The sequence below is a fragment of the Myxine glutinosa genome, chromosome 4 (genome assembly GCF_964187855.1).
Source record: "Myxine glutinosa chromosome 4, kmMyxGlut1.1, whole genome shotgun sequence".
Classification (NCBI taxonomy): Eukaryota; Metazoa; Chordata; class Myxini; order Myxiniformes; family Myxinidae; genus Myxine; species Myxine glutinosa.
The window spans coordinates 38,151,475-38,167,887 of NC_136264.1; the positions used below are offsets into that span (position 1 = coordinate 38,151,475).

General features: G+C 40.6%; 1 protein-coding gene across 2 annotated transcripts in view; it reads right to left on the reverse strand.

The window, feature by feature from the left end:
• Positions 1–319: 319 nt before the first annotated feature.
• LOC137424589 (plasma membrane calcium-transporting ATPase 2) overlaps positions 320–16,413 on the reverse strand; it is a 361,066-nt gene continuing 344,972 nt past the window's right edge. For both annotated transcript variants that reach the window (XM_068112185.2, XM_068112187.2), the window contains exon 23: positions 320–3,471. In XM_068112185.2, coding sequence (XP_067968286.2) covers positions 3,199–3,471 — 273 coding nt within the window. In that variant the 3' untranslated portion in view covers positions 320–3,198. The remainder of the gene's footprint in view (positions 3,472–16,413) is intronic.

The following is a 16,413-nucleotide window of genomic DNA, read 5'->3' on the forward strand; positions in this document are numbered from 1 at the left end:
TGTTCATGTAATCAACATTGGGGAATGCATGGAATATGTAACGCTTTTTTGGATGTGACCCCCAGTTCATGCCTCAGGGTGTGAGGACTTAAGGTCACAAGAGTCAAAACGAAAAAAAAAAAAAAAAGCTAAGTCAAACTTTGATATTGGGTCATTCCTGGAGGAATAATTTCCCATTCACCTTTGCTTTTGGTATTTGCAATGACACGCCATCTATTTCGCTCTAGTTTCGCCTTGTTACAATATTTCAAACTTTTATTTCACGGTGGCAATAAATCTATCACAATAAAAATAATACACAGGAAAAATACACTCCAAGTTTTTTTTTGGAAAAACCTTTAATCATCTCAGTTTGGCTGGCTGGCATGTTGGGACTTGCAGACAAGGAAATAAAAACGAAATAGCAACAATTACAGAAACTTAAATGGAAAAGGAGAGGTTGGGGTACTTATGTTAAAAACATGGCAAAAATCACACCATAAATGCTAAAAATGCAGTGGCATGACATCCGCCATAAAGACAAAGCAAAGCAGAACCAGCAAATGAAGGATAGAGATCAAGACAGACTTAAGAGAGACAGTGTTGCATAGATTCCAAAATGAAAAGCCATTAAGGGTTCTACACGAGCTTTGTACAGGCCGCTAAAATGTGGCCAGGAGTGTCAGGTGAATGTTCACAGGGCAAAAAAGGGTGCAAAGGTCATTGGCACATGAAAAGGTAGAATAAATAATGTCCAGTTGTGTCCTCTTTCTTGAACAGAAGCTTTCGAATGCATTTTCATTCCCAAAAAAGTTAAAACAACAACAACAAAAATTTTTACTGCACCCAATTCCTTCAATATGAAGCCATGTTAGACGTTTCAAATTTAGGTGGGGTATTTCAGGCTGGTTTGGGCAAAGAAGAGAAGAGCAAAGGGAAGGGGAACATTGAACAAGAAAGCAGGGGGAACGGGAGGGGCTACGGGGTTGTGGGATGATCAAGCCAGAGAGCTCAAGGGTTGGCGAGATACAAGGACACAGAGGGCGCAAGTGATGAAGAAGAGAACATAAGAGAAGATTCAAGCCGCAAGCCAAAAATATCGCTGTTAGCAAATGCTGAAGTGAGGTGCAATGCTTGTGGCATAAAAGCGATAATTCAGAAGCGCGCGGCAGTGAAAAAGAGGTGTTCTTCCTGGTCGAAAAGGGGAGGGAGAGGGGTATTGGGTTGCAAGAAAAATATCAAGTGGAAAAAAGAAAAGGGTGAAGAATAAATACCACTGCAGAGATGGAAGGAAGGAAGGAAGGAAGGCTAAAGGATTGGACAGAACTTGTTGGAAAAATATAGAAATGTTCAATCAATCACCCATACAACTTGCAACCCAAACCAGTCGGTGAGTTTTGAACATGTCCTATTCAGATTGATGTCACAAAAGCCAATTCCACATCCCTTTTACAAAAGCAAATCATAATTTTGACCCGATGCCACGTGCCATTGAGAAAAATAACCCTTAGCAAAATTCCTCCAAAACGTCGAGCGATATCTACCCCCAAATTGTAATCCTATAACGTCCAGCATCTTCCATGATTGAAAGACTTCCCTGCAATAAGTTACACCGAAAGCAAAGCAGAGGGATTCAATTATCTTCAGGTAACATTCTTCACATTTGGAGGCTGAGTGACAATAGCAAATGTATTTAACACCCACAAGATAACAGGCCCTTTAGTGTAACAAACAAATAAACGCAACATCGTTACCTTGGATGGGTTATGCTTACCTTTGCAGAACATGTTTCTACACATAATGAATGCTATTGACAAATGGAGTTTGAAATATGGGAAGCCACCGTAAAACAGCTCAGATCAATAAAACTCTTCACCGAATAAAATCTCATCGAATGAAGTCCATACGGTTAAGCAAAAAATAACAGCAGACAGCAGGAACATCTAATTTAACAGCACTGTCAAGGGACTCACAAAAGGCCTAAAATATAAATTAAATGAAAAGAGCAGCCAATGCATTTCAAAACCGGCAAAAATTAAATGACAATTACCTCCAAGGCAAATACCTTGTTTAGCCGAACCAACGAACAAAAACTGCAAACTTCACACACCTTACCCACAGTAAAGTTGCTCAGTTGGTTGAAAAACTTTTTTCTTCGAAAAAATGATGAGGACAACAATTGATATCCGGTGTGTCAAAAGGTAGGAAACACCAGCAATACAGCAATCAGGAATGTTGGCATGCATGCATCAACTGCGACATGCAAAAAAGGGGGAAAAAATTAAAAAAAGAAAAGAAAGGAATGCGCGGCTGTTCACCTACGGACGCATCACAGAATAGCTAGTCAGGACAGTTTGAAACTATGCATGCGGATACGAGCGGCACCTTGCTCCGAGGCATTTTCCAAGTTAGTCCCGTTCCCCAAATCGCCGGTGTCACCCCTGGTTTTGTTACATGTTACCGAGAAAACCACAACGAACATTTGGTCTTCATAACCGTCCGGTAGTCTAGGCAATGAGTGAAGTAGTCTCGCCAAATGGGTGCAAACCTTGGCGGTGTTTCAAGACATCGTTGGTCCAGCATTGCTGGATGAATACCACCCAACAAAGTAATCCAAAGAAAATATTGGTAAATGTTCCAGGCAATGTAAACAGCAAGTACCAGTCAGACAAGATAAAAAAGGCTAATCTCCTACATCACCGTTACTCATAAATAAAAATTTATGGCTAATGTGTACTTGCCAAGACATTGTCCGAGGGAGTGGAAGCAGCAGACCAAGCGTATTTTACAACTAATGACAGCATTACTTTTTGTGGAACAATGGCACAACTTTCATCGTAATCACGCCGAGTTGAATCTGAAGGAGCCCGGGACAAAATCGATCCGTTTTGCAACTGGAATAATTGACAGGGAGAACAATGACAAAATGGATCATTGCAGCAGGATAAATTGTTGGGAGTGGTTAGCAAGTTGTTGGAAGACCTAGCATAAACATAAACCATCACCAATTAAGAAATATTTAATTTGCACCTTAAATACCTGACCAGAATGAACTTTCTACAATAACATTTCTAACTATAAAAGGAGCATTAAAATGCAAATATAATGAAAGGAATAGAGGTATAACATTGGGCCTAGGCATTTATCCTCCCACTTTATCAGACCCCTTGTCTTGGAATGTCTATCTAGTATCTATCACCCTGCTTTTCACATACAAATTTAGGATGTCGATTCGTTTGCAGGTAGGCCACTTGAAGCTTCACCCGGCTTTGTAGAGACAGCAGCAGCAGCAGCAGCTCGTTCTGCCGAGTTTAAGTCCAATTCTGTTGAGGTGGAGCATGGTCCTGGAGCATTTAAGAGTGAGGAGCCCTCATCAACGTCGGAGTTATCCGCCGAGGGGGGTTCATCAGCATTGGATTGAAAGTGGTCAAGAGAATTTTTGTAGTTATGCCTTTCGTTGAGACCACTACGAAATGCTCTGACTACGCGGATCTGTGGTGGAGAGACACATAAGAAACTCAATCGGTTGTTTCTAGGAATAAAACGGGTATGGGATGGAAGAAAGAGCAAACAATGTGATGCATTGACAGATTTTGAAACGGAGGAGTAGATGACAAGAGATTTCATGGGAAGCAATTATGTAACAATGAGCAAAATATGTAATTGGATGAATGATGCTCAATAATTAATACCACATATTAAAATGGGCAGCAATCATTTGCATTTTCAAATATTAATGGAGAATAGGAATTGCAGGTAGATCTAGAAAATATTGCTTAAGTTATTAAATTTTGGTCTGATGAGGAACTTTATCGGGATTTGAATAAGGTTTGAGAAGCAAACTTGAGAAAGGTTCATTGATGGGAGCATTTCGAAAAAAATGAATATATTTTACCTGGGGACAAAGATTTATTTTTAAGATCGAGGGAATGTTTCAATGGTTCAATGGAGCCTTTCATAAACACCAAGCTGCACATTTGACGCGAGACCTTGGGCTTACACTGGTGTCGCATCCATGTCAGAACAAGAGGTCACTGTTATCAGCATTTGAACCCCCACAATGAAGCCTTCAATAAAACTCCAAATAAAAGCATGCAGCAAAATGTTGAACCATAAACGTGCAGGTTTGTAGCAAGCAAAGCACCTTGGAACTGAAAAGGTGAACTAAAACAGAATGCTAGGCAACGTCCAAAATACACACAGGTTTAGGGCGATTCGCCCGTAAATACAGCACATTCGCGCAATTTTCACAGAGTCTTGAGAAATTTTAACCCCTTTTCGTATGAAAATCGGATTTTTGGATTTAGATTGACCCCTTTTTCACAAAAATGAGGGTTTGTTCTAATGCATGTGCTGAAGTAGTATGAAAATGGGGGAAAATGGAGCCTACAATGAACAGGTTCATTTGAACGGGAGGCATGGAGGAAAATGTTCGGAGAACGCTTGGATTTGGAAGAAGGTCAGAGAGAGGTATTCAGGATTGCAAAGCAGATAGCGAAAGAGAGGTGCGATGTGATGGGGGTGAGTTGCTTGAAGGATGAAGTGGGACAAATCGTTGTGGACCCAGATGGAATTAAAGGAAGATGGAAGAGATATATGGAAATACTGTTGAATGCAGAGAATGAATGGGATGGCAACATAGAGAGTAACCCAGTTTTAGGACCGGCAGAGAAGATAACCGAGAAGGAAGTTGAGGAAGCGATAAAAGCAATGAAGAGTAGAAAAGCGGGAGGGCCGATGGGAGTTGTGGGAGATATGTTGAAGGCAGCAGGAAGTTGGGGTGTGAAGAGAATGACAGAGATCTGTAATCTGGTGGTGAAAGAAGGCCGCATTCCAGTGGATTGGGAATCGAGTACCCTCATCCCTCTATACAAGGGGAAAGGTGACCCTCTGGACTGTGGCTCGTATCGAGCGATAATGTCATTGGAGCATGGAATGAAGGTATTGGAAAGGGTGTTGGAGAGGAGGATAAGGAAGAAAGTGAAGATTGACGAAATGCAGTTTGGATTTATGGCAGGAAGAGGAACGACAGACGCGCTTTTTATTGTGAGGCAGTTGCAGGAGAAGTATATGGAGAAGAGGAAGAAGTTGCTTCTTGGGTTTGTTGATCTGGAGAAAGCATTCGATAGGGTTCCATGTGAAGTAGTGACATGGGCATTGAGGAAGTTAGGAGTGGAGGAATGGTTGATCAGAGTAGTGATGGCAATGTACAAAAGAGCACGCACAGCTGTAAGGACGAAGGACAGGAACAGTGCTGAGTTTGAGGTGAAGGTGGGAGTGCATCAGGGGTCGGTACTAAGTTCACTACTATTTGTAGCTGTGACGGAGGTGCTGGCTCAGAACGTAAAGGAGGGTTTACCATGGGAGTTGTTGTATGCAGATGATCTGGTGTTGATTGCAGAAAGTATGGATGGACTGAAGGAGAAGATGAACAAGTGGAAGGAATGTATGGAGACAAAAGGTCTGAAGGTGAGTATCGGAAAAACTAAGGTGATGGCAAGTGGTAAAGCATGTGGTGAGGTGGAAAGAACTGGGAAGTGGCCGTGTGCTGTGTGCAGGAAGGATGTCGGAGTGAATTCCATTCAATGTACAATGTGCGCTGAGTGGGTTCATCAAAAATGTAGTGGTTCGAGAGGGTCATTAACCAGTGTGGCAGCTACATTCAAGTGTAAGGGGTTGAGGAAATGTTGCAGATGGAGGAAATGTTGAGTTGGATCTTGGAGACGGCATGAAACTGGAAGGTGTGAAAACATTTTGTTACCTCGGAGACATGCTGAATGGAGAAGGTGGATCAGACTCGGCAACGGTTGCTCAAGTGAGATGTGCATGGAAGAAGTTTCGGGAACTCAGTGGCATGCTGACTAGGAGGGGAGTGTCGTTGAAGCTGAAGGGAAAGGTGTATGGTGCATGTGTGAGAAGTGTTATGACTTATGGGAGCGAGACATGGGTAATGAATGTAGAGCAGCAACGAAGGCTGGAAAGGGTGGAACGGCAAATGGTTCGGTGGATGTGTGGAGTATCGTTGAGAGAGAGGAAGAGAAATGATGAATTGCGAAAGATGATGGGAATAGAGCCTGTGATGGATGCTGTGAAGAGAAACAGGTTGAGACGGTTTGGTCATGTGTTGAGGAAGGATGAAAGTGACTGGTTGAGAAGAGTGATGGAAATGAATGTAGAAGGAAGTGGAGGACGGGGAAGACCGAGAAAGACTTGGCTAAAGATGGTCGAAGAAGAAATGTGGGCAAGGGGGTTAACAAGGGGAGATGCAGAAAATAGGGCAAAATGGAGAAGATTGTCATGGGGACCGCAAGGCTAACCCCCGCTCTTGCAGGGAAAATGGCCTTAAAATGCCTGTTGCATTGAACGATCAAAATGCGACATCGCGATGGACACTTTGCCTTGCAAGCCAGTTTTCCCTGTGGTAACATTTCTGACACTTCTTGCTTGAAACCCAAAAAGTCAAAAAGATCGCAAGGGCACTTTTTCATGGTCTGTATTCATATTGAAAATAAAGATCAAGCAAGCTTTCATCCTTTTGCTCCATGGGAGGTTTCCCTCCTTTTGAGCTCACCATAGGACAGCTGCGTTACTTGTTGACAGGTGTACTGCCCCAGTCAAATTTCCCACCCGGAATTGTCCAATTTCCCACCCGGAATTGTCCCCTGAGCTTCAGATTTTTTTTTTTTTGCAAACAGAAGTCAGAACCCTCATTTTCATATTATATTGTTCTTGCCCTGGTTTTGGTGTTGCGATGACACATTGCTGGGATGCAACAAGGTCCTGATTATGATATTTATATTTTATTCACAAGGGACACATACATGGCTGCTATCAGTCTGGGGGCAATCAGCTGCTATCAGTCCAATAAATTAACCCCATCCTTTCTATTTTGCTGTGACTGTGAACAAACACTCCTTTTTAGATTTGCGGTCACCGATTGTGTGCAAACCACCCCCCACCCCCCACCCCCCAAAAAAACATGGCATTTCTTCACAAAAATGGAGATGTGGATGCATACCTGATGCTGTACAGGCCGTTATTCATTGGGCGCAAAGGCCGTACACATGGATAGTTTTGTGAAAATAATCGGTGGCAAACAATAACAAGCCAATTCCACATTAGATACATCATCAAGCACGAAGACTTAAACAAGGAAGGGAAATTTAAAAAAAAGAAGACTGTGCAAAGCAAAGAAAGGAAGGACTGTCCAATGGAAGGCAACGGCCAGGCCTTCAAATGTACTGTCAATAGTCTGTCGTGATTCGCCCGGCACGATCTGCCTGCGAGGTGATGTCAAGATTAACCCTCAGTGAATGGCAAAACGTACGTGAAAAGGTTTGCCACCGATTGGCGCAAAAAAAGCATCCACTCAAAAGCTGCTTACCGCAAGTAATATTACAATATTAGTGCAGTTGATTTAAGCGTTCTTATTATCCCAGTTTAAATACCCTGCTGATGATGATGATGATCTGATGAGTGATTGTGATTTATTACTGCTGCGGTGTGTTGTTATTGACCCATCAATCATCATATACTGCGATTACGTGTGCAAAAAGCTCGAGTGTGACATGGTGTGCTAAACGGGAAACAAAACGAAAGAAAAGTTAACAATAAAAAGTCACCTCCTCAACCTAAACCTCATCCTGATAAACAATTTCATGGGTGCAATTTTGTTTTTTGGAAAACCTTCAAAAGAGTGCTCCCATTAATATTTTTTAACATTATGAACCATTTCAACCATGCCACCAGGCAAGCGGTTGAAAGGGAAATGGGCTGTCATCTTGCAAAGGAAATGATGAAAGTGCAGGTAGAAAGGCACAACAGAAAATGTACCATGTAAGACACAAGCCAAACATGGGTTCAAGCAAAGTTCAGGTGCGTCCCGTATTTGGGATAAACTTGTATATCCGGTATTTAAAATAAAAAAGGCACTTCCTCATTTAATTGAAAAACTTTTGCATGCAGTAATGTGTCCTAACAAACTACAGTAATACCCCAGTTTACGTCTCCCATTTTTTAATGTTGTTTCGCAAATACTTTCTGACGTTATTAATACCACTTCTCAATATTTGTCATCTCAACTGACACGTACGTCGTTTTAAAAGCCATACCTTTTATTCTAGAACACGTCGAGAACTTGCAAGACTGAAAAAGATGCAAGAATACGCCACGAAAGTACCAAATCGAAAGATCACAAAATCGCCGAAAGAACTACTCTGCACTTCTTTTCATAAAAGGAATGCGCTGCACTGAAGATTTGCGAAGAGGCATTGTAAAGGTGTTACCTTAGAAGTGAAATGAGTTGTTCTTCATCAAATGGATGCTGGTAAATGTGGGCTTGTTGTTGCCGGGATATTAAATTTGCCTCCGATCATTGACGGAGGAAGAAGACTACCACCGACATTGACGGCTCCTGGAAGAGGTTTACTTTTATTTAAATGTCTGGTAATTGTTTTTCATTTTATTTATACGTATTTGTACTTTAATCTAACTGTCATAAATCAAGAAAGAACGACCGCACTGTGATTACAACCTGCAACAAAATCCGGTAATGGGACGATTGGGAAATGCGCATTTAATGCACTCTTGACTTGTTCAACAGCACCGTTTCAGAAACACATTTATTGCGCTAATAAAATATTAATTCGACACCTCATCCACAACAGCCTCCTCCACAGTTATATCAGAACAACTTGATTCGTCACACGGTTAGCGATTGTTTAACCCTAATATGCGGTCGTTCAAAAACTAAATAACGCTATTTGTTTTAGTAATTTACGTAACGTAACGCTTGATTACCGTGAGTTCTGACATACTGTGCATTCGGGCAGGCTTGATTAAACCTATTATTCGATATATGATTAGATATTTCGGGGTCCCTCATTGTGAATAACGCTCGACCCAAACAAAGCCAATGGAAATCTGCTGCAACAAACCCAAGCAGTATATAATCAGCAGTGGCTCTCACTCCTAAATGAAGAAAACAAAGATGGCGGTCATATAATTTCGTGGGTGAAGTCAAGGGACAGATGTGGGTGTGCTCCGGCAGCTGTCCGACCAATGGATGCACATTTCACAAATCAACCCCCAAGAAGTCAAGGTAAAAAAGGGTAATATCTTCGGTAAAAAGCAAAATATATTACCTGAAGTGACGACCTGAGGAACGCATCACCTCCCCATATAAAACTAATTATTGCAAGAAAAATTGCTTTCATTTTCATCATTTTGATTTTCGTCGTTTCAATATTCGGCACACTGTTCAGGAATTCATCTCCGACTTAGTAATCCGGGGTCTTACAGTACTAGATTGTCATTTCTGCAAGTTGAGACAGTACTAGATTGTCATTTCTACAAGTTGAGACAGTACTAGATTGTCATTTCTGCAAGTTGAGACAGTACTAGATTCTCATTTCTACAAGTTGAGACAGTACTAGCTTCTCATTTCTACAAGTTGAGACAGTACTAGATTGTCATTTCTGCAAGTTGAGACAGTACTAGATTGTCATTTCTGCAAGTTGAGACAGTACTAAATTCTCGTTTCTGCAAGTTGAGACAGTACTAGATTCTCATTTCTGCAAGTTGAGACAGTAATAGATTCTCGTTTCTGCAAGTTGAGACAGTACTAGATTCTCATTTCTGCAAGTTGAGACAGTACTAGTTCTCGTTTCTGCAAGTTGAGACAGTACTAGATTCTCGTTTCTGCAAGTTGAGACAGTACTACATTCTCGTTTCTGCAAGTTGAGACAGTAATAGATTCTCGTCTCTGCAAGTTGAGACAGTACTAGATTCTCATTTCTGCAAGTTGAGACAGTACTAGATTCTCGTTTCTGCAAGTTGAGACAGTACTAAATTATCATTTCTGCAAGTGAGACAGTACTAGCTTCTCATTTCTGCAAGTCGAGACAGTACTAGATTCTCATTTCTGCAAGTTGAGACAGTACTAGATTCTCATTTCTGCAAGTTGAGACAGTACTAGATTGTCGTTTCTGCAAGTTGAGACAGTAATAGATTCTCGTTTCTGCAAGTTGAGACAGTACTAGATTCTCGTTTCTGCAAGTTGAGACAGTACTAGATTCTCATTTCTGCAAGTTGAGAAAGTAATACATTCTCGCTTCTGCAAGTTGAGACAGTACTAGATTCTCATTTCTGCAAGTTGAGACAGTACTAGATTCTCATTTCTGCAAGTTGAGACAGTACTAGATTCTCATTTCTGCAAGTTGAGAAAGTAATACATTCTCGCTTCTGCAAGTTGAGACAGTACTAGATTCTCATTTCTGCAAGTTGAGACAGTACTAGATTCTCATTTCTGCAAGTTGAGACAGTACTAGATTGTCATTTCTGCAAGTTGAGACAGTACTAGATTCTAGTTTCTGCAAGTTGAGACAGTACTAGATTCTCATTTATGCAAGTTGAGACGGTAATAGATTCTCGCTTCTGCAAGTTGAGACAGTAATAGATTCTCATTTCTGCAGGTTGAGACAGTACTAGATTCTCGTTTCTGCAAGTTGAGACAGTACTATATTGTCGTTTCTGCAAGTTGAGACAGTAATAGATTCTCATTTATGCAAGTTGAGACAGTAATAGATTCTCGCTTCTGCAAGTTGAGACAGTAATAGATTCTCATTTCTGCAGGTTGAGACAGTACTAGATTCTCGTTTCTGCAAGTTGAGACAGTACTATATTGTCGTTTCTGCAAGTTGAGACAGTAATAGATTCTCATTTATGCAAGTTGAGACAGTAATAGATTCTCATTTATGCAAGTTGAGACAGTAATAGATTCTCATTTCTGCAGGTTGAGACAGTACTAGATTCTCGTTTCTGCAAGTTGAGACAGTACTATATTGTCGTTTCTGCAAGTTGAGACAGTACTAGATTCTCGTTTCTGCAAGTTGAGACAGTACTAGATTCTCATTTCTGCAAGTTGAGAAAGTAATACATTCTCGCTTCTGCAAGTTGAGACAGTACTAGATTCTCATTTCTGCAAGTTGAGACAGTACTAGATTCTCATTTCTGCAAGTTGAGATAGTACTAGATTCTCATTTCTGCAAGTTGAGAAAGTAATACATTCTCGCTTCTGCAAGTTGAGACAGTACTAGATTCTCATTTCTGCAAGTTGAGACAGTACTAGATTCTCATTTCTGCAAGTTGAGACAGTACTAGATTCTAGTTTCTGCAAGTTGAGACAGTACTAGATTCTCATTTATGCAAGTTGAGACAGTAATAGATTCTCGCTTCTGCAAGTTGAGACAGTAATAGATTCTCATTTCTGCAGGTTGAGACAGTACTAGATTCTCGTTTCTGCAAGTTGAGACAGTACTATATTGTCGTTTCTGCAAGTTGAGACAGTAATAGATTCTCATTTATGCAAGTTGAGACAGTAATAGATTCTCGCTTCTGCAAGTTGAGACAGTAATAGATTCTCATTTCTGCAGGTTGAGACAGTACTAGATTCTCGTTTCTGCAAGTTGAGACAGTACTATATTGTCGTTTCTGCAAGTTGAGACAGTAATAGATTCTCATTTATGCAAGTTGAGACAGTAATAGATTCTCATTTATGCAAGTTGAGACAGTAATAGATTCTCATTTCTGCAGGTTGAGACAGTACTAGATTCTCGTTTCTGCAAGTTGAGACAGTACTCGATTCTCATTTCTGCAAGTTGAGACAGTAATAGATTCTCACTTCTGCAAGTTGAGACAGTACTAGATTCTCGCTTCTGCAAGTTGAGACAGTACTAGATTCTCATTTCTGCAAGTTGAGACAGTACTATATTGTCGTTTCTGCAAGTTGAGACAGTAATAGATTCTCGTTTCTGCAAGTTGAGACAGTACTAGATTCTCATTTCTGCAAGTTGAGACAGTACTAGATTGTCATTTCTGCAAGTTGAGACAGTAATAGATTCTCGCTTCTGCAAGTTGAGACAGTACTAGATTCTCATTTCTGCAAGTTGAGACAGTACTAGATTCTCATTTCTGCAAGTTGAGACAGTACTATATTGTCGTTTCTGCAAGTTGAGACAGTAATAGATTCTCGTTTCTGCAAGTTGAGACAGTACTAGATTCTCATTTCTGCAAGTTGAGACAGTACTAGATTGTCGTTTCTGCAAGTTGAGACAGTAATAGATTCTCGTTTCTGCAAGTTGAGACAGTACTAGATTCTCGTTTCTGCAAGTTGAGACAGTACTAGATTTTCCTTTCTACAAGTTGAGACAGTACTAGCTTCTCATTTCTGCAAGTTGAGACAGTACTAGATTCTCATTTCTGCAAGTTGAGACAGTAATAGATTCTCATTTCTGCAACTTGAGACAGTACTAGATTCTCATTTCTGCAAGTTGAGACAGTACTAGCTTGTCGTTTCTGCAGGTTGAGACAGTACTAGATTCTCGTTTCTGCAAGTTGAGACAGTACTCGATTCTCATTTCTGCAAGTTGAGACAGTAATAGATTCTCACTTCTGCAAGTTGAGACAGTACGAGATTCTCATTTTTGCAAGTTGAGACAGTACTAGATTCTCGCTTCTGCAAGTTGAGACAGTACGAGATTCTCATTTCTGCAAGTTGAGACAGTACTAGATTCTCATTTCTGCAAGTTGAGACAGTACTAGATTCTCATTTCTGCAAGTTGAGACAGTACTAGATTCTCGCTTCTGCAAGTTGAGACAGTACTAGATTCTCGTTTCTGCAAGTTGAGACAGTACTCGATTCTCATTTCTGCAAGTTGAGACAGTAATAGATTCTCGCTTCTGCAAGTTGAGACAGTACGAGATTCTCATTTCTGCAAGTTGAGACAGTACTAGATTCTCATTTCTGCAAGTTGAGACAGTACTAGATTCTCATTTCTGCAAGTTGAGACAGTAATAGATTCTCATTTCTGCAAGTTGAGACAGTACTAGGTTCTCATTTCTGCAAGTTGAGACAGTAATAGATTCTCGCTTCTGCAAGTTGAGACAGCACTAGGTTCTCATTTCTGCAAGTTGAGACAGTAATAGATTCTCGCTTCTGCAAGTTGAGACAGTACTAGGTTCTCATTTCTGCAAGTTGAGACAGTACTAGATTCTCATTTCTGCAAGTTGAGGCAGTACTAAATTCTCGCTTCTGCAAGTTGAGACAGTACTAGATTCTCATTTCTGCAAGTTGAGACAGTACTAGATTCTCGCTTCTGCAAGTTGAGACAGTACTAGATTCTCATTTCTGCAAGTTGAGACAGTAATAGATTCTCGTTTCTGCAAGTTGAGACAGTACTAGATTCTCATTTCTGCAAGTTGAGACAGTACTAGATTCTCATTTCTGCAAGTTGAGACAGTACTAGATTGTCATTTCTGCAAGTTGAGACAGTAATAGATTCTCGTTTCTGCAAGTTGAGACAGTAATAGATTCTCGTTTCTGCAAGTTGAGACAGTACTAGATTCTCATTTCTGCAAGTCGAGTTAGACATTTAAAACTAGAATGGCACTCAGTAGAGAGCAAACCTCTGCCAGGCTTAACAGTTTACGTTTTGCATCCCATGGATAGGCCGGATCTGGATCCAGACCTGAACCAAAATCGAATCGGCTTGTTCTTGCCATTTACCCAACTCATCCACCAAGTTTTGTCATAAGTCATCTGCAACTTATTGACATATCATGCTACATATCGTTTTTGGCCCTATCACTCAATGGTGAAGAATCACTTACATTTAAAAATATATTATTTGATCTGGATCCGGATTCGAATCTTCACCAAAATTGGATCAATTCTTCCTCGTCACAAATCAAACATGTCCACAACGTTTTGAGATATCGTGCTATATATTGTTTTTTTGCCTCATCTCTCAATGGTGAAGAATCACTTTTTAGAATATCAGATGCAGATCCAGATGTTCACCAAAATCTAACCATGTCACATATCCAACCTCTCCACCAAATTTTGTCCGAATTCGTCCACCACTTGTCGAAATATCCTGTTCACAAACAGACAGATAAACAAACAAACAAACAGACAGGGGTGAAAACATAACCTCCATCCACCTTTTGTGGCGGAGGTAAAAAAAAAAGTATTAATTTGCTTTATAAAAAAACAACCACCAACAAAAATAAAGGAATGAACAAGTTTGTTTTTGTTTTGTTTGTAGTTACCAAGGAAAAGCGAATCAAAGTGGAAAATAAATTATTATGAAAACAACAATTTGATACAAGCGACAAGCATGAAGAAGCTCACTCGATTTGGATGAAAGCACAGGCCGAAGCATAATATTACACACAAAATACAGGAATTGAGAGGTGGAACGTGCATCTGAAACTGCAAGGTTGGTGGAAGGATATGGATGGATCGGAAATGGAAACGATGAAGATTTGTTATTAACGACAATAAGACAAAGCAAAGGTGGATGAGCAACGAGAAAGTTAATTTGGCAAACACAAGAGGTTATTAGTATTAGGTAAGATGAATTGCTGAAGAAATTAAATAACAAAGAAAACAAATAAATGAAATAGAAAACGGAGGCAGAGAAGATCATACGGCAGAACAAAGCAAGGGAAAAGATGTTAGGGGTGAGGGGGGGTAAAGTCCCCCACTCACAAGCAGTTGCAGAGAGAAGAGGGCGTGAGGGCGTAGAAGTGTTCTGCTCGTGACGGGGATAGTGACATGCTATCGTGGCTTGACGCCGCAGCGGAGCCTGCAATGCTGGTGCACCTTGAAACGCCGTCACCACTCCCATCTGTCACGGTGATCAGTAGATTGGGGGTATGAGATAAGTAGTTGTTCAACTAAGCATTGTGAAGGATGGTGGGTAAATCCACAATAGATTGCCATTCTACAGGCAATACGAGCCCGGTGGTGCCGTTCTACGAGTGGAATTGTGAAAGCATCATGTTAACATGTGAAGGCATCATGTGTTAACATGTGAAAGCATCATGTTGCTTTCATTTCTTGCCTGCGATTATTACAAAGCAATCAGGTTTTCAGGCACAGATATACACATAAATTGTTGGATGATGATATATTCATCATATCATTGCTTGGCCAGGTAGTTTGGTGATGTGTGTTTGTTTCAAGGTCAAGATGGGGGACAATTCAACAGGTGACGTCACAGCTGGAAAAGACATCAAGCAAAGCACCAGGAAGTTGAAAGCCCAGGTTAGTCAAGGCAAAGAGATCATTGGTTAAGGTGACATTATAGATTAGAAGTGCTGCACACACAAGAGGGGTGGGTATGGTACAGCACAATTACATCGGTAAACATCAGCAATGTCAATATAAACATGTTAACATCATATACTTGTTGTATTTTCCCAGATATTTTTTTCAGTTGCTTCAATTAAATTTTCTATTTCTCGTATTTGGAAGAACAGACATTGATATTGATAAGCTCCACCAAAACTGGATATATACGCAACTTTTCATTCCAAAGACGCACACCTGATGATATGCATGCTCTCGGTCTCCATCCTGCAATGTAGGTTGGCACCCTGAATTGAGTGTTCATTGTGCGATAATCATTGGTTGCATGTTGGCAACTCCGAATCACGTGTCCAATATGGCAGCCCCATTGAAAGGTTTCACGCTTGACAAACGATGAACAGATGTCTGTTTCCTAAGGGCGTGAGTGTTTGAAATGTATAGAAAACCAGACAGCGAGTGGATGAGCCAAATAGTAAAACCAATCGACAACTTCTTGAAAGTTCTTCACATATTTTGTGGAGTCAGCTGGGAAAGTTATTTGGTCCAAGTCTTTTATGAAGTGGCCAGCAGGCTTTCATGAAGTTGGACTGGAACTAGTTTGGGCAGGTATTAACAATTTGCTCAGGGTGATGGGAATAACTTGCCTCCTCTTCATGGAAGACGCTGGGGATCTTTAACGTCCAACAGCTAATGCTAGATGGGAAATCTGGCCTAACATACAACTGAGGGAGACGGCATACTTTGTGTGACAACTCCCTGCCTGTGAAGTTATTAGTTTAACCCTAACTGCACCGAGGAAGCACCCCTCGATATTTTTCGGATTAAAAATTTTAAATGATCCCTTCGTGAATAATTGTCCAACAATTTATTCTGAGTGTTTTAGCTCATACCACGTATGCAATAACCAGAATTTTAGGTTTCTCTGAAAAATGAATAAAATTAGCACATTGCACAACTAATAAGAAACATTTACATATTGCTGTAGTTTTAGGTACCAATCCCAGAGGCAATGGCACCCAACATACAGGTCCATCAGTTTAGTTATTTCCATAGTACAAGATTAGAATAGCTCCTGCTCCCTGTGTTTTGGTTAGTATGTGATATAATGTGTTGGTGAAGGTTAGAGAGGATTTTTCCCATTTTTCTCATTTCCTAGTGGGTAATTGTGCACCGTGTTTTAGTTGAATGGCTATGTGCTGTGTGCGAATGATTGCTGCAGCGTGCCAAGAGTAATTAAAATATCGCGCCAAGAGATGGTTTGAATCGCGCGCAGAATCTCA